This window comes from Eublepharis macularius, chromosome 9 (genome assembly GCF_028583425.1).
Source record: "Eublepharis macularius isolate TG4126 chromosome 9, MPM_Emac_v1.0, whole genome shotgun sequence".
NCBI classification, from domain to species: domain Eukaryota; kingdom Metazoa; phylum Chordata; class Lepidosauria; order Squamata; family Eublepharidae; genus Eublepharis; species Eublepharis macularius.
Window position 1 is genome coordinate 43,912,163 of NC_072798.1, and position 24,995 is coordinate 43,937,157.

Genomic DNA, 24,995 nt, shown 5'->3' on the forward strand with positions numbered 1-24,995 from the left:
CAGTGCGAATGACATCAACAATGGAACAGGCTTTTTAAAGTCGGTGTTGGGGGGGGGGTTATTGCTAGCATTTCATTAGCATAGTCACATCAAACAAATCTATTAACTCTTCCTAATTATATCTCATGGCACTGCAATTTCACATTTTCCATATGTGTATACATATACCAATGTCAGTGGCATTTGGAGAAGCAAACACTGAGGCACAAACACACTCAGCAACATTACAACAGGCACCTCATTCTACAGAATATTTGGCCTTGCCATTAAACCAGACAGACAAACTTGGCATAACAAGGCAATGCTGCATATCTAAAACATAACACTATCACAAATTTATTGGTGGGTACATGTGAAGTTGTAAGCTACCCCAAAATTTAGTCATCAAATCTTGCATTAATGTAGCCTTACTGCTAAAATAGCGTCACCACATTGCATATTTTCTTGTCTTTTAGGCAACAGCAAAGGAGGAAATTTAAGATTGGAAGAGCCAGCTCTGCTAAGCAGGAAAAGAAGAGGCAAAGGAATCACTTTGGGAAACTAAAGCACAATCGCAGGCTTCACTATCGTGCTTCCACCCTCTACAGTTGTGCATATCCTGGGGCACTGGCAGGATGTAGCAACCAGGGATTTCAAAGGTACTGGGCCAACATTTCTTTCCATACAAACTTAACTATATTTGTAAAGTATAACATATATGTTACAGGTGGTCAAGATATAACTAGTTAAAACACTTCCTTTACCTACTGAACTTGTTTGTTCCAAGCTATTATCCTTAAACTATATAACAGAAGGTCTGGGACACTTCGGTTTCACCAATCATAATTTCACCTGTGCACTACATAGGGGCCATCTGGTGATTCATCTGAGAGATCTGAGGATGTCATTTTACACTAAACCTGAGTCTTTTGGGAATGCAATTGTTCACTGCTAACCCACAGCAATCGGCATAGGAGGTACAACTATGGTGGTAGTACCAAACCAATTTCAACCGGGAGAGCCAGTTTGGTGTAGTGGTTAAGAGTGCGGGACTCTAATCTGGAAAACTGGGTTTGATTCCCCACTCCTCCGCTTGAAGCCAGCTAGGTGACCTTGGGCTAGTCACGGCTCTCTGGAGCTCTCTCAGCCCCACTCACCTCACAGGGTGTTTGTTGTGGGGATAATAATAACATACTTTGTAAACTGCTCTGAGTGGGCACTAAGTTGTCCTGAAGGACGGTATTATAAATCTAATGTTGTTGTTGTTGTTATAGTTCTGCAGACTTGGCACTATTGGAACCACTTCCTCTTTGAGCCACTCAAATAGTGGATGTTTAGAATAAAGCATAGCTCAAGAAATGCTTTAAGTAAATAATCAAATAGACTTTATAACTCCAGCTACATCTCCTACTATTGTTTATGTGCTCTATTTATAACAGGAGTCAAGAAAATCTACAGAAAGAGGCGGCGCAATCCTTATGCTCTGAAATCCACATCTTCCCACAGGTTGTTTTGAAACCAGGCACAGTCCCATCTGCCTCTATGTTTGTTCACTTACCTCAGAAACAAGGAGACATTCCCTTGACCATGAAGCCCTGCCACCCCAATCTCTCCCCAGATTTGCCTTCTGCTTATTATAGAAGATATGAAGGACTCCAACTCTTGAACAAGCAGTGAAGAAGGGTATTTTGGAATCAAAGATGTCACTTGGCTAATTATAAATACTAACGCCCCCAGATTTTAGCAAGGTTCATCATTGTCATGCAAAGTTCATTCAACATGAATTGCCCACACTAATTTGTTGCCCATGCTGAAAAATCTGAGCGGCACATACTTCATATAAAAAACATCATCAATATAACCCACAACAGATTAGGATTATCTGGGCTATGCAAACTCTGATACAGACAACTTGTTTAGGACAAAACTAGATTGAAAAATGTTTGATAACGCACAATTATCTATGTAGCAATAGGAACTGTACAGGAAAAACTGGGCTTTAACATGTACTTCCCTTGCATGGATTGTTCTGGGGTACAGTCCCAATTTTATGTGGAATGCTGCTGCAGCCAAGAGATGGCAGGTTTGACAGGCCAGGATTAAGCAGCGCTTCTCACTATGTTGCATAGAGCACCCTCTCACAACCTGAATATGGACTTTGTATGAGCTAAGCATAACTTGGTACAGAGGCCAATATGATGCATGAAGAAGGGAACGTCCTGGGACTGGCCGGGCACCCCCTGGTCAGTACCCACAAGCAACCCTCGCTGCAAACACTCTGGAGGAGTCACTCTGCACCCAGATCAATGTGCCTGCTTGCCAAGATGCCAGCCACCATTGAGACCCCTACAGCAACTGGGACCAGTAGAGAGAGAGTTTAAAAGGACAACTATTTTCCTGTGGAAGCCATGACATGTCAGCTTCTTGTCACGAACTGTTTTCCAGATGTGCCTCTTGATATGGAGATGCCAGGAACAAAAGGCGCCTCCGGGCTCTGGTAATCCTGAATCGAGACAATCACCTCCATCCATCAAGCAATGGATTATCATAAAATGCAGATCATTCTCCATCCGCTCTTCCTCCCCGTTCTTTCATCCCTCTGGAAGTGTCAACATGGACTATCATAAAACTCAATCACTTCCCATCCATCTCTCCCTCCACCCTCCTGTCCCTCTTGAGGTGTCACAAAGGAAAACACTAGATTCTAAATTATCCATCTGGGATATCTTGTGTCCTGTCAAAGTGGCACATTAATTGCTTTTGTTAAATTTCCTGAGAACCATTTGACTGGGCATGAAACCCACCCCAGGTCCTGCCCAAGGACAGAAACTGGCTATTTAAGGGAGATGCTCAGACCCCTCGAGGTCCCTCCCCTACCCATCTCTCCCTCCATCTCGCTCCTCCTACCCCATCCCACCTAGTGTGTTGCTGGCATCCTACTAGACATTCTGCACTTCGCTGCTGAATCTCTGCTTCTCGCCAGGACAGGTGTGTATTGCCCACCAACGATATTCCTGCTAATGCAACTGCAACCATCTCTATATTTTTCCCACTTATATTTCCTAGTCTTGTAGTGAATGTGTGTATGATTCTTAGACCCTGTAAGCTTGAAGATTTCTTAAGTAAAAGCTTTGATTCATTAAAGTATTAGTCTCCTCCCTTGTTGGGCATGGTCCAGGAACTCTGACCCTGGTATACACAGGTCACGATCCCTTAATATATGCCAATTGCCTATTAATTCCCCATCTTTGAGGCAGTTTGGCTAACACTTATTGCCTCCAGATGAATCCTCTCAGAAGGTAGGAAGCACATTTATAGTAGATCATCCCTCCCCCATTTCTTATGGCTGTTACTCCACTTGGACATTGCAAACTGTATGCTGATCCCATCCTGCAACTGAGTCTGTGTGTGCCATATCTTCACTTCTAGAAATGGATTAATAAAGCAGTTAGACTATTTGAGGAAAAACACCAGAGGTTAAGTGTGAGAATGACAAAGAAGTAACTATAAAAGCTGCACAAAGAAGTAGGATAACCCTCTAAAATTGCTTTTTCCTACAGCTTTGCTACAGAAATCCCTTTTATTGTGTCACAAATAGCTTTAAATCATTCTTCAGTAGTAGATGCCAGACAAACACATTGCCCCCAAGTTTAGATAATGCATCTCTAACTGGCTGACATTTGGACTAGCAACAGATAATTGGCAGAGGCATATCCTTATTGTAAGCTTCATTAGATGTTTAGTGAGAGGCAGTGTAGTAAGAGGGTTGGACCGTTTTATTTTTTATTCATTGTATTTAGAAAGTTTATATTCAGCATCTTTGTAGACTAGCTTGAGGCAGTTTACAACAAAAGCCATTAAAAAACAGCCATGTAAAAACAGGCAGTTCATTTTCCGTCTTCTGTGCAGTCCCACATGGGACTGTGCATGTGCAGGCTAGCTCATTGGTAGGATCATGTAGCTTTAGAAACATGAAGGGGGGGACTTTCCCCTCCCAGAGCACTTACACGGATCTTTCCTACCCAACAACCCACACTCCAGGAGGGGCAGCACCTTGTTTCCTCAGTTGTTCTCTTGCCACCAATCTAAGAGGAGCATGTATAGCAACTTCATCGTTCAGGAAGTCTCCTTCAGTTAAATTCTTTGATTTTCTGCTGAAACTGTAAGGAGAGAGAGATTTTTTTATGGCTGACAAAGCCTTCTTTAAGAAGTGCTCAAAATGCGGCATGTAAATGACAAAGACTAATGGGCACTCACTTTGTCTTGTTTGCATTGGAGAAGGCCATAATGTGAAGGCATGCAAATGCTACCAAAAGCTCATGCAGAGAATGCCACTTGTTTGAAAGCAATCTTGGGGGAAAGGGCTTTATCCAGCTCCGGTAGTCTGGCAGCAAAGCTATCTGCCCCCGTAGAGCGCATGGAGAAATCAGATCTGACACCTTCAGGCCCGGGGACATCAAACCATCCAGGCCCATCAAATGTGGCGTTGGATCTGACCCTGTTCCAGGTCAAGGCAGCCCTCTGAGTCAGCCTCCAGAGCCCCATCTTCGACTTCAATGCAGGTCTAATCACAGTTGGATCTGTGACCGGGGTGGTGCTGCTCTCTAGTTACCAGTGGCCCAACCCACAGTGTCTCCAAGCCTCTTACTAAGACCACCAAGATGAAATTGAAGCATCTCAAGAAGCAGAAGGCAGCGACTTCCCACCTGAGAACCGTAGATCCAGAGACCATGAGTGAGGACCAGGGCCGGCGCGCCTATTAAGGCCAGGTAGGCGGTGGCCGCAGGCGCGGGGTGCCGGAGCGAGCGCGTGCCACAAAGCACCAGCCTCCTATCCCTCCCACTCCGCGCTGCTGCCGCCGCCAGCACAAGCCCCCGGCCAGGCGCAGCCACCGCGGGCAGGCATCTGCGGCGGCGCAGGCAACCGAGCGGGAGAGCTCGGAGGCCGCCCACCGCAGCAATCGGGCCGGTGGTGGCGCGCGCGCTCCCGTGATGACGTCACGCGTGACATCAACACACAGGCCGGTGTGCACGCACGCGCTCCTGCGCGTGTGGGGGCGCCCAGCTGGCCGGCCGCGAGCGTGGCAGACCCTTGCGCCGCCCCTGGTGAGGACCTAGAGGTTATCAAAGTACCCAGGACACCCTTGATCTGGTCTTGATCTCCATCCTCTACATTATCAGGAGATGAGAGTGAGGTGATTCAACCTCATTTGAAGTTGGGTCATTGGAGCCATAAGCCCTCTTCATACCAGGGCCATTGCTCTCATCAGTGCCCTTCTTGGTATTCCTATTATTTGGCTCCCCCTGTACCCTCAACTTGTGAGAAGTATACTGCCTGGGTCCATACAGTTTCACTTTGGTTCAGACCTCAGCAAAAGTATATTAATGCCCTATGTCACAGTGAATACCTCCTTGATCCTTGGCATCCTTCCAGCTTTTGGACTCAAGAGACTGAGATAGATCCAAATGGAGCCCAAATATGCCATTGGATCCATCCCCTGATGACAATGTTGGAGATAGGGAGCCAATTTCGCCTACAGATTACTTCAGGCTTTACATGGAACAAATGATGAGAATGACCAAGTTCCTTAACATCTGTGTGTCATCATCAGAGCCCAAGCCAAAGGACAAAATTCTCCAGCACCTCTACTCAGGGAATACCACATTCATGGAGCTCATGAATGGAAGAAGTGACCTGTAACTCATGAAAGCTCATATTCTACCACAAATGTTGTTAGTCTTATAGGTGTTACTGGACTCTTGCTCTTTTCCATTGCTACAAATTATGCAGTCAAGTTTCCTGCATTTGGGAGGTCAGCACACCCAGAATACAATGGATGAGCCTCACCCTGGAAAAACCACCTTCATGATCACAGTGTCTTCCCTACCAGGAACAAAACAAAAAGGACAACTTCTGCTTCCTCTTTATGTATCCCGCTCCATCCTCTTTGATAGTGGAGAAGATGCCCCGAGAAAAATCGATAGCGAAGATATTGGAAAATTCAGAAATGGACAAACTAACTTCATTAATGAAAGGACAAATAGAAGAAGATTTTGCAGCCCTATGGACACCATTTTATGAATGGATAAAAAATAAATATAGTGACTTGAATGTAGTAACTATATGAAGACACTACTGTAATGTATTATTAACAATCACAGTTAAATGTTTGATGAAATGTTATGATGAAAGGACAAAGATAAGTAGAATTCTAACTCGAGCAGACTCTATGATATATATTGGATATTCCCTCCCTACCTTTTCCCTTGTCCTCCCCTATTCCTATATGAGAAAACTAATAAAAAGCTATTTTAAAAAAGATAGTGGAGAAGATGCAAGCTAAGCAAAGACAAAGTGCTCACTTGACTCCAGTGAACGAGGAGGGAAAGAAGTGGAAAAATTTTAAAAGGGTGGTAAAATTGATATTAGGCATCTTTGGAGTCAATCCACAATAAAGCCTTCTTGCTCCTTGAAAGAGCACATAAAGTCCATAGTGGGTCTCTTGTCAGTGGGCAGGTCTCAGTCAGCACTAAAGATCCAGACACTACTTGGTTTAGGGGATAGAAGATTACAACTTTGGTTCTTAAGAGTGTCTAGTCCTGTGAAATATTCACAGGCCAGGAAATGTTTTATCCAATGGGCTATAGTAAAATCATTAAAGTGGTGGTTGGAAGATGCTCACCTGCTTCAAGGTGTGGTATCTGGTTCACCAGGTATCAATATCACGATCACGACTGATGCCTCTCTGGAAGGATAGGGGGTCCACTGCTAGCAAACCTCAATTCATGGGACCTGGTTAGAGAACAAAAGATCCCTTCACATTAATGTTCTTGAGATGTGTGCCATTCATTATGCCCTTATCTTTTTCTCAGATTCAGTATACAACAAGGTAGTTAAAATCCACACTGACAATTAGATGGCAATGTTCTATGTAAACAAACAAGAGGACATGACATCATGAACATTATGCATGGAATGCTTAACAGTTTGGGGAATGGGCCATAAGACGTGAAGTGGTAGCAGACAGATTAAGCAAGCTAGGGACTTCCTGTCATGAATGGTTGTTATAAAGACTGTTATCTACAGTCTGTGTTCAGCCAATGGGGGGTACCCAATGTGGACTTGTTTGCCTCAAGACACAATGCCAAGGCCCCTCTGTTCTGCTCTCGAGAAGGGACCAATGGGTTGTCCACAGGGGATGCCTTTCAAATCAAGTGGATGGAAATCCTGTTCTACACCTTCTTGCCTCCACCTCCGATTGCTTGAACACTCAGCAAGATACAGGGGGAGGGAACCAAGTGCATTGTGTTGACACCATTTTGGCCACGACAACCATGGTTTCATCAACTATCAGTACTAGCCAGGAATCATTATATTCAGTTTCCTCTGGCCCCAGAACTCTTGCAGTATGGTCAAGTGAAACACTACGACACACCCAGACTGAAACTTTCAGTGTTGCTACTATCCCCCTAGGGATGACCTTTTCAGACAGGATAGCTGAGGTACTTCTGAACTCCAGGAAACTGACCACAAGACTGTTGTACACACAGAAGTTTGCAACTTGGGCTGAGACCGAAGGGGTTTCATCCTATTCCGGCTCAATTGCTTTGGTGCTCGAATATCTCCTTAGCCTTAAGCTAACAGGCCTGTCTATCTCATCTGTCAAAGTGCATATGGCTCCAATTTCTGCTTCCCATTGTCCAGTTAACAACAAAATTCTTTTCTTACACATGTTCAAAATTTTCCTTAGGGGATTGACCAACTTGTTCCCGCCAACATTGCCTATCATGCCACAGTGGCCCCTATCACTTGTGTTAGCCAAATGGATGGCCACACCATTCGAGCCAATGGCTACCTGTTCACTGAGGTTGTCGTCTATGGAGGTGCCATTCCTGATAGCAAGCATGTTGGCAAGACATGTCAGTGAAATGGCTGTTTTAAGGATGGATCCCCCTTAAGATACACACTAAGAAGGTATTCCTTAAGAGTAAGCTTACAATTCCTGCCTAAGGTAGTGTCAAAATTTCATACCTCATAAGATATAATACTGTCATTTTCCCCAGGAACTTATGTGTGGAGAGCCATTCTATTCTTATGCAACATCTTTCTGTACAGTCAACTTTTTGTATGCTATTCAGGAGCTAAGAAGAGCAAGGTGGAATTATCTCCAACTGTTTTGAGATGGTTAGTAGACTATTAGACTACGTTATGGGTTGGCACAATTACCTTGCCCTTTGGAAGTGCACGCACATTCTACCAGGTCACAAGCGTCATCTGCAGCTTTCCTCAAGGGGGTATCCATCCAAGACATCTGCAAAGCGGCTACTTGATCATCCGTGGACACATTCATGAAGCACTACGCAGTAGATGTCAACACCAGGAGGGATGCTGCAGTGGGACAAGAGGTTCTGCAATCCGTTTCAGTGAAGAGCATCACCCTGCCTCCTACGGTAAGTGGCTTGCTAGAGTCCTATGTGAGACTGCAGCGTGTTGCTCTTACCTGTGATTGTTGTTAATTGAAGTCTTCTGCACCCTCCCTCCTGCCTTGCTGTGAACTGTTCATCTGATATTGTAGTGTGGAGACTACAGTGGCACAGAAGAACTGAGGGAACGGTTGTTGCCCCACCCAAAGCACAGGCAGTTCGCGTGGGAAACAGCCACACAGGTGCTCTGGGAAGGCACCTCCATTGTGGTTTTAAAGCTACACAATTCTACTGATTGGCTAACCTGTGCATGCACAGTTTCATGTGTGCCTGCACAGAAGACTTCAATGAGCAACAGTTATAGGTAAGTGCAACCCTGTTTTGCCATTAAAGCACAACAGAGTGTAACAGCCTAAAATTCACACTGTGCAGCCTAAAATGATGTAGATAAAATGCTTGAATATCTCCTTAGCCTTAAGATATTCAGGTCAGAAGCAGAACATAAACCCTTAAAAGGTAATACTCCTTACTATCGCTTGGGTAAAAAGGAATATTTATCTTGGCAAGTAAGGTAGGTGCCAAGCAAGCCTCACCGGGGAGGCATTCAGAAGGCAAAATACCACCAAAAAAGCCCTTTCTCTGGTCACCACCCATCTAACCTCTGAAGGCGGCGGTGGGGGGTGGGGGTGGGGCACAGTGAGCAGGGTTTCAGAAGAGGATCTTAACTGAAGGGCTGGGCCATATGGGAGAAGGCAGTCTTTCAGATATCCCAGCCTCTAGCGAGTTAGGGCCTTATAGCACCATGATTTGTGGCCAGAAGCAAATGGGCAACTAGTGCAGATGTTTCAGCACAGGAGTGATACAACTAGGAATGGGGAGATCTGGGTTCAAATCCCACACAGCCATGATCTTGGGCCAGTTGCTTTGTCAACCTAACTTGCCTCACAGGATTATTTATTTAGTATATTTTTATCCTGAAACCCCTCCAAGGAGCTCAGTGTCATACATCCCCTCCTCCATTTTATTTTAATAACATAACAACAACATTAGATTTATATACCGTCCTTCAGGACAACTTAATGCCCACTCAGAGCCATTTACAAAATATGTTATTATTACCCCCACAACAAAACACCCTGTGAGGTGGGTGGGAGTAGAGAGCTCCTAGAAACTGTGACTGACCCAAGGTCATCCAGCTGGCTTCAAGTGGAGGAGTGAGGTATCAAACCTGGTTCTCCAGATTAGAGTCCTGAGTTCTTAACCACTATACCAAACTGGCTCTTTTAGTCTGGGGGTAATTGGCCCAAGCCAAGTGTCATGGCAGAGAAGGGATTTGAACCATTACACTACACTGTTGGAAAGAGAAAATACCAGAGGAAGAGCCATATAGCCCTGCTCAGAACTCCATGTAGTAAGAGAAGAATGAAAATGACTCAAAGTTTGATGGACCATTGGTGAGCCCAGGCATTTATTCTACTATTCTCAATCATAATGTTGCTGGTGACAATTCCCAGACACCCCAAAGAAACATTCTGCCCAGAGGGAAACATGCAGACTTTTAAACTGTGCAATACTTAATGCCTGCTTTCTGGAGCAATAGGCTCAGTGGTGCACTGAGGAAAACTCCAGCCCTTATATTTCTTTCCTTCAATAGAGCATGGGGTGGGAGAGGAGGGGTTTCCCACTAAATCTCCCTTGGTGTAATATAACTGGTTAAACCCTAACAAAGAAAAAAATCAACAGTGAGGGTTCTAATATAAGCATACTTCCATGAAAATTTAACTAGACAACTAGAATAACTACACAACTAGAATAAAATCGGTCATGGTATCAAGATATTCTAAGGGAAACAAGCCTGTTATATGAAATATTGAAATATTAATCTATGCCATATTTTCAGTAAAACTATGACTTACCTCTTATAGAGATCATAAACTGTGGAAATAAGATTTAGACTCGCAAGATGGTTATACTAAAATGGAAAAACGCTACCTCATATCAGGCCTCACTGATCAACTTGCTTATGATGTACTTCAGCTATGGTAAGATACAGCTAGTGCAAGTAATTCTGACTGATAGAGAGGGGTCTGAATACCTAACTACGTTAAGTCAAAAGCGTCTCAACGGCAGTCAATACAAAGCTGGCCAACCCAAAACATGACAGAATGTCACCATAAGGAAAGTGTGCTTAGAGCAATTACGGATCTACAGAAGTATTGGCCTTAACCAGTAAATCTATTTAGAATGGAGCTGAGGAGTAACTACATTTCAGCTCTCCTAGATGGAAAATTTAGAATTCATGCCTTTATGTTGTTAGTTCAATGAAAAAGAGCAAGTGTCCAGTAGCACCTATAAGACTAACAAAATCAGTGGTAGGTTATGAGCTTTCATGTGAAAGCTCATACCGTGTAACTGTTAGTCCTATAGGTGCTACCAGATTCTTGCTTTTTTCCACTGCTACAGACAGACTAACACGGCTACCCATCTTGATCTAGTTCAGTGAAAGCCATCCCTACCTTGTTACCTTTCCATTTCTGGGACCACAGACCAACACTTTTCAATCAGCTTATTGGAGGCAGCATGTGGAATCATAGTGCTTGATTAAAAACCTACACTTAGGAATTCATATTATATTATATACTACTATCCAACTGTAAGAATTTGCCAGAGAGGGACTGCAGTCTTGAAACAGTAGAACTGGGTGATTATTGATACATGCTTTCAAAAGGTAAAACTATCGATTGCAACCAGAAGGCTACATGTATATCCTAAATTTAAGAGTAAAGGTAGAAAAAGGAGCAGGGGCAGAGAAATCCCCAAATATGTTGGGCAAACTTATTGTAAGTCATGTGTGCCAACTGAATGGGTAATTTTTTCCCTGTAAAGTATGGATCAAATACTACAAATTTTGAACTTTAGATTACTTTTCAGTAGGAATCCAGGTTTTTAAAATTAAAATTTACTGACAACACAAGTGTATCTGCATATTTGGTGCATTGGGTCCTCAGACACTCAGGAGAAAGAAAGGTATCTACATATTTGAAATAAATAAAATAGTTTACATACATAGCTCTTGTATTAAAATCTATTGCTAGAATAAATATCAGTAATCTTAAATTACAAATACACTTGTGCTGGCAACAGATTTTACTAGAAAACTTGATTCCTACTAAACATACCTATGATCATTCACTGCTGAAGAGATCGATGTTAACTATAGTTTCAAATTTGTAGAATAGTTCTTAGTACTACAGCTGTATAAAGACTGTATAAGACTGTATAAAGACTGTTTCCAACTACAAATAAAGAATATTTTGCTAACCAAGTTTGTCTATTTTCAAGTTTTCCCCTTCTTCTCAGCTGGCAAACACTACATGTGCATGCTTAAGTAACACACTGGGGCAGCAGGTAACAGCCCTCTGGCTCTAGTACTGGGTATATTTTGTAATTATGTTTGAACAAAGCTACAGCACTTACACCTTTAATTTTATCAATTTTAATTTACATTTCATAAATTTAAAGTTTTCTGTGATTTCAAAATTTCTGGTCAGTTTTCATCTTTAAATTTCAGTACAAATTTAAGTTTTATTTACTGTAGTCGCAAAGAATTTTTATTCTAAGGCACAATTCACTGATTTTGGAGACTGCAGCTTTTGCAGCAGCTTCAATGCTTTTAAGTAGAAGATGGATCCCCAAAACCTGCCATTTTCTCCTTTGTGCGCAGCCCTCCTTGTCACAAGGTCCTTTCCCCCCCCAAGAGTGACTTTTGTGTATGGCTTGGGGATTTGAGAGATAAAAACCCTACCCTGTTTGCGAAATTCTACCATTATGAATATCCAAGTGCTTAAAAAAAATGTAACATGCCTTCTTAGTAGTATTACCCCATATTGCCGATGGGTGCAAAGCATGGGAGACAGTAGCTTAGTTAAGGCCATGAACGAACTCAGATTTCAATCAGAATTATGTTAGCTTTGTCGTCACTGTAACCGCATCAAGTTGAAAGATGCAAATAGTATTTACTCAAGAACAATTGCTAAGAAAACTAAATTACATGGTTAAGTCTCTTTGTGTATTATACAAACTGTGAAGACTGATTCAGAAGTAAAACTTTTAAAATGAGTGATAATTCCCTCCCCCCCTAAAAGCGCAAAAGAAGTTCTGTCTTCACTTGGTCAGCCTATATAAGCTACAATGTAAGTGATCTTTGCCATATATTCTTTCAATTTAGTACAAGCTGTTAAGAGATAGTAACCTGTGTTCTTCCACCTTCTGAGAATCCGCTATGGCTCAAAATCTTACTTAATTGGCAGTATAATCCTCCCAGCATCTATCCTATAGCTCTTAAATGCCTCCACTTTCTATTATTGTAACATTTCCATAGTCATACAGATGACAAAGCAAAAGCAAGAAGTCAGGGCAAGGCTGCAAAACTCATGACTTTCTTTCTTCTATGTGAAAAGATGGAGGTTCCAAGAATATAATCTCAGAAAGTTCAAGGATGTATCTATATAATATAAACATTCACTTGCTTCTATAAACCAAAGGTTGATTCTTCAAGTGATTTGAACCCTGCATGGTGAAAGGAATATCCAGGGACGCAAAGACACAAAAAAACCAGTTCGGAAGACTGAACTATTAATCCTGGAAAGAAAGCAATCTGTTCATTATATTACTCAGGCAGTGCTGGCTCTAATCTGTAATATGTTTACCTCCAGTTAGGAATGTAGGTAAAATGCACAATTTACTTTTTAATATCTGCTTAATATCATGTTCATTCTAATCTACCCTTTCTGAATGTAACATGATATTAATCAGGTTTCTATCAGACATTAATATTAGCCTCTAGTTTATACTGCTTTGGATTAAGAAGATGAGCCAACATGGTTACACAGAACTGGAACTTGGCATTACGGCTGTGAAAAACAAATGTTAGGTACAAGGTTAGATGTATGTGAACAGATTCTCAGTAACTAGAGATCGATAAGGTATGGGTTGGATGCAGTCTAAACTGTCAAATTTCCACTGATTTCCACTTCCTGCTGCAGATTATCTTCATGCTGTTACTGAGAGTCCCCTACTCCCCCACCCCTCCCAACAGCTTTTCATAGAGATCAGTGAGCTGCAGTAGGAGAGTGGAGGCAGGAATGTTCCATTCAAATGATGGAAAATTTAGTCTGGATTCAACACTTCGAATATTTGAAAATTATATAAAATCTGCTTTAGAAGTTTGTCTGAGTTTAAAAACAGTTAAAACTCAGGATAGAGTGGTGCTGAAAAAATAAAGGAAAAACAGAACGGGATGTGGCATATACTAGGAGTGTTGAAGGGAACAGCAATGATCCCTTACATCATGCATGGAAAGTTTCAAAGTTTACCATCAGCTGTATCACAGGTCCTGATAAAACAAAAACATGAAAACAAAACAAAACAGGAATAGTCGCCAAAAGATGTCATCAAGTTTTGTTTTATTTTAGATTTTAGTTTTTATTCTGAAGAAAGAGGTACATTTTCTTGGTTTTTTTTAGTTTTAGCATCAGGTTATAACCATGTTTATTTAAATCTGTTTCTTTTTTTCCTGTCTTTCAATACTGCACAAACGTCCAGAAACTACAAGGTTAAGTAAAAGCTGCAGGCAGAGGTCGTCAAAGGTTGCGCTCCGGATGGTGATCATGTGGCCCCAATGCAGTGCTATCCCAGAGTGCCTTAAATCAGGTGAATTAAAAAAAAAAAAAGAAAGAGAGACTGGCGAGGAGACAGAAAGACTGAAGTAAATATCACTCGTGTTTTAGCTGCTTATAATTATATTATGTATAATGCTAGGTATTAGATTTGTGAATATTTTTAAAACATTAAGTTTACTTGAAATCTAAAGCCAAAATTTAAAAATCCCCCTTTGCTAAACCACTTCTTAGCAACATGTCAGTTATTTCTACAGGCAAATTGTCCTTCAACCCACTTCATGACAAACCTGAAATATTGTTCCACTATTCCAAAAAACAAAACAAAACAAGGAATAAAAGAAGCTATTTCCCTGTATATTGACACACAGAATGCAAAATAAATGCTAGGCCTCTGCTTCTTTCCATATCCCGAATCTCTTGCTTAAATTAAATTGCTTTACATTCCCGCATTGATTCTGATTTTACATTATGTTTCCTCCTACTGTAGACTTGACACTTTTTTGCTAGGCTAAAATAATTAAGTGCAAAAGATTTATGAAAGTAATATTCTCTTTTTATGCATCAAGGCTGTACTTTGATTTCTCTCTCTCTCTCTTTTTTTTTAGTATGTTTAAAGAAAGTTTTTAAACAGTGTTTTAAACACTGGCTCAGCAGAAATTTAACATAAAGAGATATGACCCTGTGATTGCATTGCATTTGGGGGCTGGTAGGGAAGAAGTCTGATCAGGAACTGGGTTCTTCAGAAAGAAAGATATGAAGGGGGAACCACAGGAGGGTGTAGGAAGTCTGGGTGGGGCAATTCCTGCATTTCTAATGTTTTTAAACTCTTCCTAATGACGATCCAGCGTTGAGCTCTGTAGTAGATCTGTGGGGGTTTTACTGGGGGGTCTGAAAGCTGTCTGAAAACCTGGGGGAGGAGAGTGGAAACTGCCGGGGTTTGAAGGAGGAGAATAGGGATTCCAACTGGCTCTGTGCAGAGGAATCTGTGTGCTGAAGGGGTTATTGTGGGGGGTCTGTGTTGGGGCAGCACTGGGGCCATCCATCTCTGTTAGGGCCTGAAGAGATTTTAGCCAGTGTGGTGGATTGTCGTCTTGAAGGGACTCTAAACTGTTTCCAGCGGAGGCTGGGATACCTGGGAAGAAAAGAAAACATAGGGGGAGAAAAACGTTAAGTCAGAGGTTCAAAGACATGAAGTAGGTCAGCTTAAGCTATCCAATTGCAATGGCAAGAAAATATTAGTTTGTACAAATGCCTATCCAAACCATTTTTCAATACATCAAAAAGCTGATTTTGCAAGGAGGATTTTCCCCTTAGAAGATTTCTGCCAAGCCATTCATCCGCAGAGATTCACAAATCCAGTTTTACCAAATACTATGCTTTTCTTTCCTTCTCTGTCTTTCCAATTCATGCTTTAGCCTTTACAAGGAGAAACAAACAGCCTTATAAGAGAGAGCTTTATAAACAAGTGGAGTATGTCCCTTTTAAAGGTAGAAAAAAAGTCCAGTTAATGTGTGTCAGTGCCTTAGGAACTACATTGCACAAATTGGTGTACCTACTTAAACCTAAAAATATGCTAGGAAGATGGGCATGCAACAGAAAAAGGTTGTGGGAAACTAAGTCATGTTGGCTCTACAAGACCCTTGGGCCTCTTGAAAGTTTGGTGGATGGAAGCTGGAAGAGACCACCGCATAGAGTTGCTTTTTTAAAAAGGCATTAATTTGTGCCAAATACCCAATTTGATAGTTGTCAGTGGAGTTGAATGAGAAATTATTACCTGTGATGATTGCGGGGTCCATCCAGCTGCCAGGGCTGTCCCAATTCAGGCTGTCGGTGGTGGCAGTGTTGGACGTTGGTACACTGTGGTTGGCGTTGGAGGGGGAAGTAGCATTGGGCAGTCCACCAAAGTTGATGTTAATGTTCGGTAGAAGTGCCCTTAGCCCGTCCTGCCATTCCTTCATATTTAAACTCTCTACAGAACTGTTGTTGTCTGGGAGATTTATCAACAAAAAGAAAAAAGAAAATGAAAGATAGAAAATAAAAACCTGAAGTTAGAAACAGATGTTTTAGTGAAAGATGGTGGTTTTCTAAGCATTTAATACTGAGTCCCTATCAAGAGAATTGGGGCAAGGATGATAAATCAAGATGAAGCTTGAATGTTGAGCTACTATAGAGGAGAGCATTTTTAAGCAGATGAGGAAGAAAAATGTAACACTTTCTACATTATATTAAGATAGTAAACTCAAGTTAGTAACTCTTCTATTACTAACTTGAAAACTTGCTACATCTTTCACATGAAAATGCCCCCTGACCAGCAACAAATTCTCTAGTGGTACTGATGGCCAGAAGATTCTTCCTACTCAAATGAAGATGCAAGACCATGATATGGAAACTGAATAGGATTAAAGATTTGTGGAAATGTTACACATCATTTGTACTTCATTAGAGGCAAAGGTAGCAAGTGTTGGCTGAAGGTGGAAAGAACCCATTTCAGCAGAGAGCGCAAAGAAAAGGAAGAATTTCCTAAGCAATTTCAGAAAGAGTTCTAACATTATAATGTGCCCTACATGAATGACAATAATCTAATACACATACATACTCAGCCACTTGACATCAACGTTAAGTGGCTATTTTTAATAACATTGGGAATATTTCTATGCCTTTATATTAATAATGACAATAGAACATTATTCAGGATACAACTAACTTGTGGAATTTAAAATATGATTGTGGCGTTTATAAAGAATGAGACATTCCCGGAGAGTAGGCCTGTCAACTGCCAATCATGATAGTTAGGCAGATACTCCAATATTTACAGACTGTATACTTCCAACTACCAAACTCTCTAAACATCAGAAAATGGTCATTGCTTTTATTCCTACTTCTCAGCTTTCAGAGGCATCCAACCAGCCTCTGTTGAAAAATAAATGCTGAATAAATCCCTGACACTATATTTTATTCTATCTGCCACTGGAATCTACAAAAATGAACTGATCATTAGTTTAAAATGTCACCCTATAGAATAAATTTGATGTATTAGGTGTATTAACAATATAGTCTGCCATCTCAACAGCAGATATTTAACATGGCTCACAAAGTCACGTTTGCATAAGAGACTCTGACATTTTGTTTGCTTGATTTCCCATATGGGATCTAGTAACCTTTTGTTATTATAAAGACATGTTTAATTCTTGTGTGTGTGAGTGTAATAAATGACCTGTTTAAATAATTATATTTGATTTCAAGATAGAGATGTGAACTTAACCAACTGGTCATACACAACTTATCCTTTTAAATGTTTTTTTTCAAATGAGACAAAACTTGTTTAAAATGTCATCTATGAAGACTAGCAGTTATTAATTAAGTGTATTTTTAAATCTTCAAAGAATTCTTTATCCCTGCCCCTTCACTATGGCTCTCAGACTTTGTGCATGTGCAAGCAATAATATGACCCTCTTATAACTGACAGAACATCTTTCAAGTTTTACATTGCAACTTGAAAGATTTCAACCTGTTGGCAGTAACACCAGTTGTTAATGTAATATGAGATAAGTTTGACAAGAAGGGTTACCTTTGTTTAAGGGGGTCTATTTGTATTATGCACCATGGACATATTCTAGATTTTGCATATTGTGAAATTAATGTGAGTGTCCCTTCAGGCAATGAAAACTACATCAACACATATGTGAATAAAGAAATGGAAAAGGCATAGAGGAATGATGATTGTGATGTATATAATCTCTGCATTTATTGAAAGCAGAAAGCTGCAGTTACATCAAGCTTCTAACAGCAAACAGTTGCTCCTAAAAAAATTAAAATATTCAAAAGCAAAATCTGAATACAAAATGGACAGACAGATGCCCATTGTGAGATGAGCAAATATTCAAGATAAGTTAATTGCAAAATAAATGAAAAGGTCTGCCAGAGGAGAAGTAATTTTTAACAGATGCAGGCAACAATTTTTTAAAAGGAGAGATTTATCATGCAAATCACTCAGGTCATTCCCCATTTCACAGGAACAGGCGACCATACTTTAAGAAGCAAGCGGTGCCCCCATCCTGCCTAAGGAAAATAATTCTGACTTCAACAGAATGCTACATTTTAGTTTCAGTGTATGACCTTGAGAATTCCAGGTTTATCATTCTGACCCCCTTTTAGCAAACTACAACTAGTTGAGGAGAAACGCTTGCGGTCAAATAGATGCTCTTTCTTTATGACAGCTTCAAGGCTAAACTAAGGCAAGAATTTATTTTTGCAGGTGTTGTTGCTGAAAAAAAGGTAAGGTTAATTGGTGACAACCGGCCAAAGAAACAGACCATATGCAATGATTTAATTGAATACGTCAGAATGTTAAGAGTATTGTTTTTAAACATGAATTCTCCCCCTAGTCTAAAAAAGAACATCTGTATTTAAACATATCCTTCATTTTTCTCTTTTTGCATTGACAAGCAAGAAGTAACTTCTGTACAATAAGTTTAGTGCACAGCAAATACAAAAGCACAACTTTTAGGACAGACAAAGCATCAAAGCTTGTTTCCTCTCATGCAATGGATGGGATTTGAGAAGCCTGTGCTTCACAAATGGATGCATTTGTTTCGCATTTGCAACACTAGCGAATTTTCTAGGAAAAAGTATTTTGCCACTGTTCATAAGTTAAATTTGGGGAAATCAAGTTTTTGGGGGAGTTTTTTTTTACCCAGCGGCAAATAAAATAAAATAGAATTTATTAAATTGTAAAGACTTGCTGGAGATGTTTGAGGGCTGGCCGCTAAAGAATGTTTTGTCTCCACTGCTGCTATGGCTGCATCTATTCTCTGTACTCCAGCAGAAAGCAGCTGGAAGCTCACCATCACAATACATGTGAAAAACTCAAGGGGTACCCTGAACACACTTGAGATGATGGTTCTCAGTCTTAAAATTCACCTGCTTATATTTTTTCCCCCCTGAAGACACTGTCAGTTTGTTTCAGGCATATCACTTATCAATACAAAAAGGGATTTATTTTACAGGATATATTGATTTACATTATTTATACTTCACTTTTCTCTCCAATGGGGATCCACAGTAGCTTACATAATTCTTTCTCCTCTCCTCCTGTTTATTTCCACAGCAACCCTGTGAGGCATGTTACTAGACATAATCCTGAGTTTTAACATTTATTGAATCTAAAATGTTCAACACTTTTAAAAGATATTGTTGAAGAAAAGGGATTACATTGTATGATTTACTGTTACCAGCCTGTACCGCCAGATACTAAAAAACAGAACCAAATTCCTACTGTCAAGTAGTTTCACACAGGTAAGAGAGGGGAGACAAGGATTAACACTTTCACAGGACACATTTTATTTGTTATTAGACTGAAAGGAAAACACTGAAGATGGAATTTGTTTTTCTTCTTTGTAAACTAAAGGTTCTACTTATATATTGGGTTAGAGAGATAAGAACTATAAATGAACAGACTACTGAAACTTAAATTTTAGAAAGTATATCTTGTCTAACAACAGCCAACCTAGAACAAATACTGAAAAGTATAGTTGCTGCAGTACATTCATTAAATGAAAGTTAGTAACAGCAATGAAAAAACAAAGTGTTAATTCTATGCCCCATATCTTTAGTTGCATGTGTGTTTAGCACCTTTAAAGGATTTTTTTCTCTATAAATACCATTCAAATGTAAAGTGCACTGAGGTATATACACTGGTGTTACCTGTTTTAATCTATAAACAAACTTCACTGGACAAAATTTTGGAGCTGGACCCAAACAATGGAATGCACACCTTGCAATGGAATGCCAATGGAATATGCCTTGCATTCATTCAATGATGCTCCCCTGTAGATCCCTTGTCTTCCTCTTCAGTAAAATGAATGAACTAAACACAGAACTAACGGTGGAAACCTAAGCAGAGTTACTCCAGTCTGAGCCCACTGAAATCAATGGGCTTAGACTGGAGTAACTCTGTTTAGGATTTCACTGTAAGTATATCAAATCTGAACCTAGTCATCCCACAAGAATTGTTCTGTAAAGGAGAACCGTTTGCTATTATTTGTGTATGTTCAAAGTGGCTTGTGTAGTATATGAACACCTAAGTTAAATAAGAAGTTTATAAGAAGTTTCGTGCTGCTTCTTTTTTACTATAGTTTATAAAAGCAGGACACAAAAAGCTTTTCACCATAGGACCAAAATGAGTGGAATGAGCAAGTCTGTTTACCAATGAACCACAGAGATCTAAGAATAAAGGCAGAAATTCATACGGGAAGAAACAAAATGAAAGAGCATGTTTAATTAATGGCAGTCTGTACTTTGCTGGAAGAGAAGTCAAGAGAACAACTTTAAAAAGGATGTTCCTGATTAGGTTTTCAGCTGCAGACACTGACACAAAGCCCACTAAGACACTAAATTAAAGCTGGTATTAAAAGTAGCAATTTTTTGTATTTCTACCAGTAGAGGAAGACGTACACCCATACAATGTCTATATGAGTGTCACCATCATACCCTCAGAAGTTCTCTTTCAAACTGCCCCCCTTCAATGTGATGAGTTGGCATTCTTATTAGAATGAACTTCTCTTAATCTTGTTTATATTACAAGGTTTTGGAAACACTATAGACCATTTAAGATTTCATTAACTTTCTGACTGGAAACTCTTCATGGTCTAAAGGAATGCAGTAAAACTGAGGTGCCTAGTTCTAACAAACAGCCACTTAATTAGGTGGTAAACCTGCACCTGACAATACCACGTCAGACTGCAGGTGTCTGGAGTGACACGTGAATGTTCATACACCCCCCCCCCCCCCCCCGTAATCTGCACATAATAAATGAAGTCAGAGAAAAGTTATAGTACAGTATAGTCTCCCTGAACAGGATACTTTACTGCATGTGTGAAATTTTCTATGGAGAAGCATTATAATCATATGAACCTCCACATAAAGTAGTACTGGCTAGACACATTATCACTTATCTGGGATTCAGAACATGAGGTTTAAAATAACTCATAGTATACAAGATATTTAATGGAAAATAAACTAAGCTGGAAGAACTCTGCAATTCAAATCAGTGTGGCTTAAATTGCTTAGCTCTGATGGCAAGATTGCCACCAAAATTTAAAAAGGTATACAAGATGCTAGTTTATAATTTTGTATGCCCAAGGGAGTTTCCTGCAAGGCATACCAGCTTTATTCAAAGGTATTAAGTTCATTTATGTTCTATATGAATCCTATTTCATTTCTTGAATATGGAATGCAACCTCCCAAGTAAATAATTTAAAGAAAGAATGAATTAATAGGTATTCAGATCTATGCGTGCACGTATACTCATTTTTCATTTAGCATTCCAATGACTGCAGGGTGGCTAGGGAAAACATGACAGATTTATGATCCAGAGGAGTTAGCCGTGTTAGTTTGTAGTTGCAAAATAGTAAAAAGTCCAGTAGCACTTTTAAGACTAACTTTATTGAGGCATAAGCTATCGAGAACCACAGCTTTCTTTGTCAGTTGCATCTGACGAAGAGAGCTGTAGTTTACAGATTTATGGAGGACTGAGTAAAGTTTACTCAGGGATGAGGAAACCTCAGGTTATTTGCTTTTTAAGGAAAGGTTCGGACTTAGATTTGGGCTCACCGCTGAATGAAGTAGAAAAGCTTTCATGGAAATTAAAAGAAAGCAGGGTGAAACATATGCACAGATAGGCTGTTGTTTTAACAGAGTCTTAAACAGATGGGTTGAGGGAAGTAAAGTCCAGACATTTGAGGAATTGAAGCAAGTAATAGGCCTAGAACAGTTTTACAGACAAGTAAAAGTAAAAGCAGCAACTCATATCTGAGACTGCATAGTAGACTAATTGCCATTTTTCCATATTATATAATGATTTTTATCACATACTTTGCTGTAGAGAGGGGCACGCAATGGGAAAAAAACTAAACAAATCATGAACTTTCACGAAATTGTCCCTTTTCATGAAATGATTCGTTAGTTTCGTGATTCATCAGAATCCAGGGCACTCCTTCATACCCAGAGATGGCAAACTTGTAGGGAGACTTCAGCAGGCTCTCCTCCACCCACCCTCACCCAACAAGCCAGCAAGAAGAAATGCTCTAAATAAGAATATAAGCAAAGAAAATTAAAGAGAAAAAAAGGTAGGCCTCAGTCAAGGTAGGCCCCAGAGCCAGGCAATGCCCTGAGACTGGGGTTGGGTGGGGTAGAGGAAAGAAGGCACCCTCACCCAACAAGGCCAAGAGCTGAAAATAAGAAAGAGGCTTTTCAGTCTCTTTTAAAGCAGCAGCAAATTCAGCCAAAAGCTCCCAATTCCACTCTCTCATTACAAATCCCAGCAACGTCCTCCCTCTCCCTCTGTCTACTGGAACTGAAAAGCACGAGGCAGAGAGCTGCGCCTTATATAAGAAATGCTCACATAGAGCAGAACAGGAGGTCTCTGTTGGCAGACAGACCTGCCTAATAGGGTTTGGAGGGATGAGATTGGTGTTCCCACAGAAGGCCCATCTCCTCAGCTGCCTAAGGGATTAATCCCCCTGCTCCTTGCTGTATAGGGCAGAATGGAAGTTCTCCAGTTGGCGGGGAGAGCTGCCTATCAAGGTTATGTGGGCTAAGATTGGGGTTTCCAATGGCAACAAAAGGTCTGCACACATTCCGGGCCTATGTTGTGTAGGGAATCAATGGATCAGCACCATCCTGTCTGGCATCAAGAATCATTCACGATTCGCAAAATTAATATTGAAACTAATATAGTATGTATAGATTATAGAGTAATTAGGGCTTAGAGTAAGGATTGTTATGTAGGGATGCTTGACTGTTTAATATAGGATATGTTAAGTAATAAAGGGGATAGAGGGTTGGAAAGCTGTTGGAAGTCAAGGAGGGGGGAAAGGGGGGTTAGGTTAGATTTAATCAGATAGGGTTTAATTGAAATATTGTTTGAAATTATGCTCACCAATAAAAATTTTTTAAAAAAGAAAAAAAAAGAATCATTCACGATTCGAACGAATTGGCCCCAAAAGTCATGAATTTCATGAAAACCACGGCCCCACGAAACGCATTTCACAAAACACGAATCGGCCTGATTTGTCACGAAATTTGATTCATATTTCGATTCGTCCCCATGTCTACTTTGCTGTGGAGCCATTACAAATTCTTTGCCATTTCAGATACCAGTTTTTGGAAGGCAATTATTAAATTCCTATTAAATGTGCTGCAGTCCTAACTCCAAAATTCAAAAACCCAAACCAAAATCCAAAAACCTCTTACTGAACTGAGGGCCTGGTCATACATTCCAATATGCAAAAATCCATCCTCGCATAAAAGATCGATCACATGAACAGTGCAATGCTGGAGGCATTGCCTCCCCCATGACTAGAAAAATTCAGTATCTTTAATCACAGGAAAGAAGCTAGAATTTCATGCAAGCCCTCTTATACAATTTTTTTTCTTTGCTCAGGTAGACCACTGAAGTAGAACATGTTGCAAAAGTATGAAAACTGAGCCAAATATGACTGTTTAATGAGGAACATAATAAATAATGAGATAACTCAAAAATATGCGGATAGTTGTTCATTCTATTTACCTCTTCTTTGATACCTATATTAGTTATGCGATTCAGTGTTTCTTATCTTAATATGAAATTATAAAAGTTTAAAATAAAAGACAACTCAGGGTTGGTATGCAATAAAACAAACTCTATATGAAAGATTACACTTCTCCTCTGCATACTACAATAGATGGGCACAAAGAACAGGACCTGGGATGAGGATCTCAAGCAATTAGAAACAGGACAAGGGATTGTGTGTATGTAATGTAGTTGCTGGAGAGCCAGACTAGGATTTGGGTGACCCAGGTTTGATTCCCTGCTCTGCCATGGAAGCTTGCTGGGTGACCTTGGGGCATTCACATACTCTCAGGTGAACCTACCTCACAGGGTTCTTGTGAGAAAAATGGAGAGGAAATGATATAAACTACTTTGGTTCCCCACTGGGGAGAAAGGAAGAGATAAATGAAGTAAAATAGATAAATAAATAGTGCTTCCCCTCGTCTCATCTCCTTTTCCCTATCTTTCTGGAACGCAAGTTCTGCCTGCTCTTCACTAGAATTTGTGCTGGTGTGGGAAGAAAGAATAAAAGCAAGTGATTGTTAAGCTTGTTTCTTAACCATGGTTAAATCTTTAAGAGTGGGGTGCACCATCACCTTCTCTATTACTGCATCATTTTATTTACATCATGTATAGTTTCGCTTTTCTCACTAAGACTCAAGGCACAGTGTAAATTAGTACAGTCAACTTCAAGGCTATTTCAAGAAACAATGTAATGGGTATATAAATGTAAATTTGCGAAGATTTAAACCAGCAAAAATATAATACACAGAAAAGAAGAAAGAGTGTAACAGCAATGCTTGCTCCAGTGCATACTTAGAAACACTGGCAATTAATTCAAAATATTAACCAATTTGGATGGCATTTTGAATGATGTTCAGTTAGATGTATGTTACAAGCAAGCACTGTCTGGCATCTGATGCCTTCTCATCAATACACAAGGGCTGATTACCCAGAAAACATACCAATGACACTTGTATTTTATGCAAAGTCTAATGGAAACAGTCCTTCAAAAACCATACTAGGGCGTAGTCTCTCAATTTGAAAAAAACTAATACACGCCCACAGAGTTCTAAGCATGGTTAGTCTTCATTAGGCTGTGTGTGTGTGTTTTTTAAAAAAAAAACTAAGCCATACTTCCTCTTAGGGGGTGTGCGCTTTGGGTTCCCGGTTCGGGGGAAAAACCCGAACCGGGCCCGATTTGTAAAGATTTGGTATTTTCAAATCGGGGCCAGTACGATGGCCCTGATTAGGAAATACCAAATCAAAGCTTTCCAAAGCAATTAGGATTGCTTCGGAAAGCTTCGGGACTTTAAAGGGTGC

General features: G+C 40.3%; 1 protein-coding gene across 7 annotated transcripts in view; it reads right to left on the reverse strand.

Annotated features, from left to right (window-relative positions):
* Nucleotides 1-13,850: 13,850 nt before the first annotated feature.
* CNOT4 (CCR4-NOT transcription complex subunit 4) overlaps nucleotides 13,851-24,995 on the reverse strand; it is a 107,006-nt gene continuing 95,861 nt past the window's right edge. For 4 of the 7 annotated variants that reach the window (XM_054989091.1, XM_054989088.1, XM_054989086.1 and 1 more), the window contains 2 exons: nucleotides 15,858-16,070; nucleotides 13,851-15,215 (listed from right to left, as the gene is read on the reverse strand). In XM_054989091.1, coding sequence (XP_054845066.1) covers nucleotides 14,914-15,215; nucleotides 15,858-16,070 — 515 coding nt within the window. In that variant the 3' untranslated portion in view covers nucleotides 13,851-14,913. The remainder of the gene's footprint in view (nucleotides 15,216-15,857; nucleotides 16,071-24,995) is intronic. The other 3 variants (XM_054989093.1, XM_054989092.1, XM_054989089.1) reach the window with 1 other exon arrangement.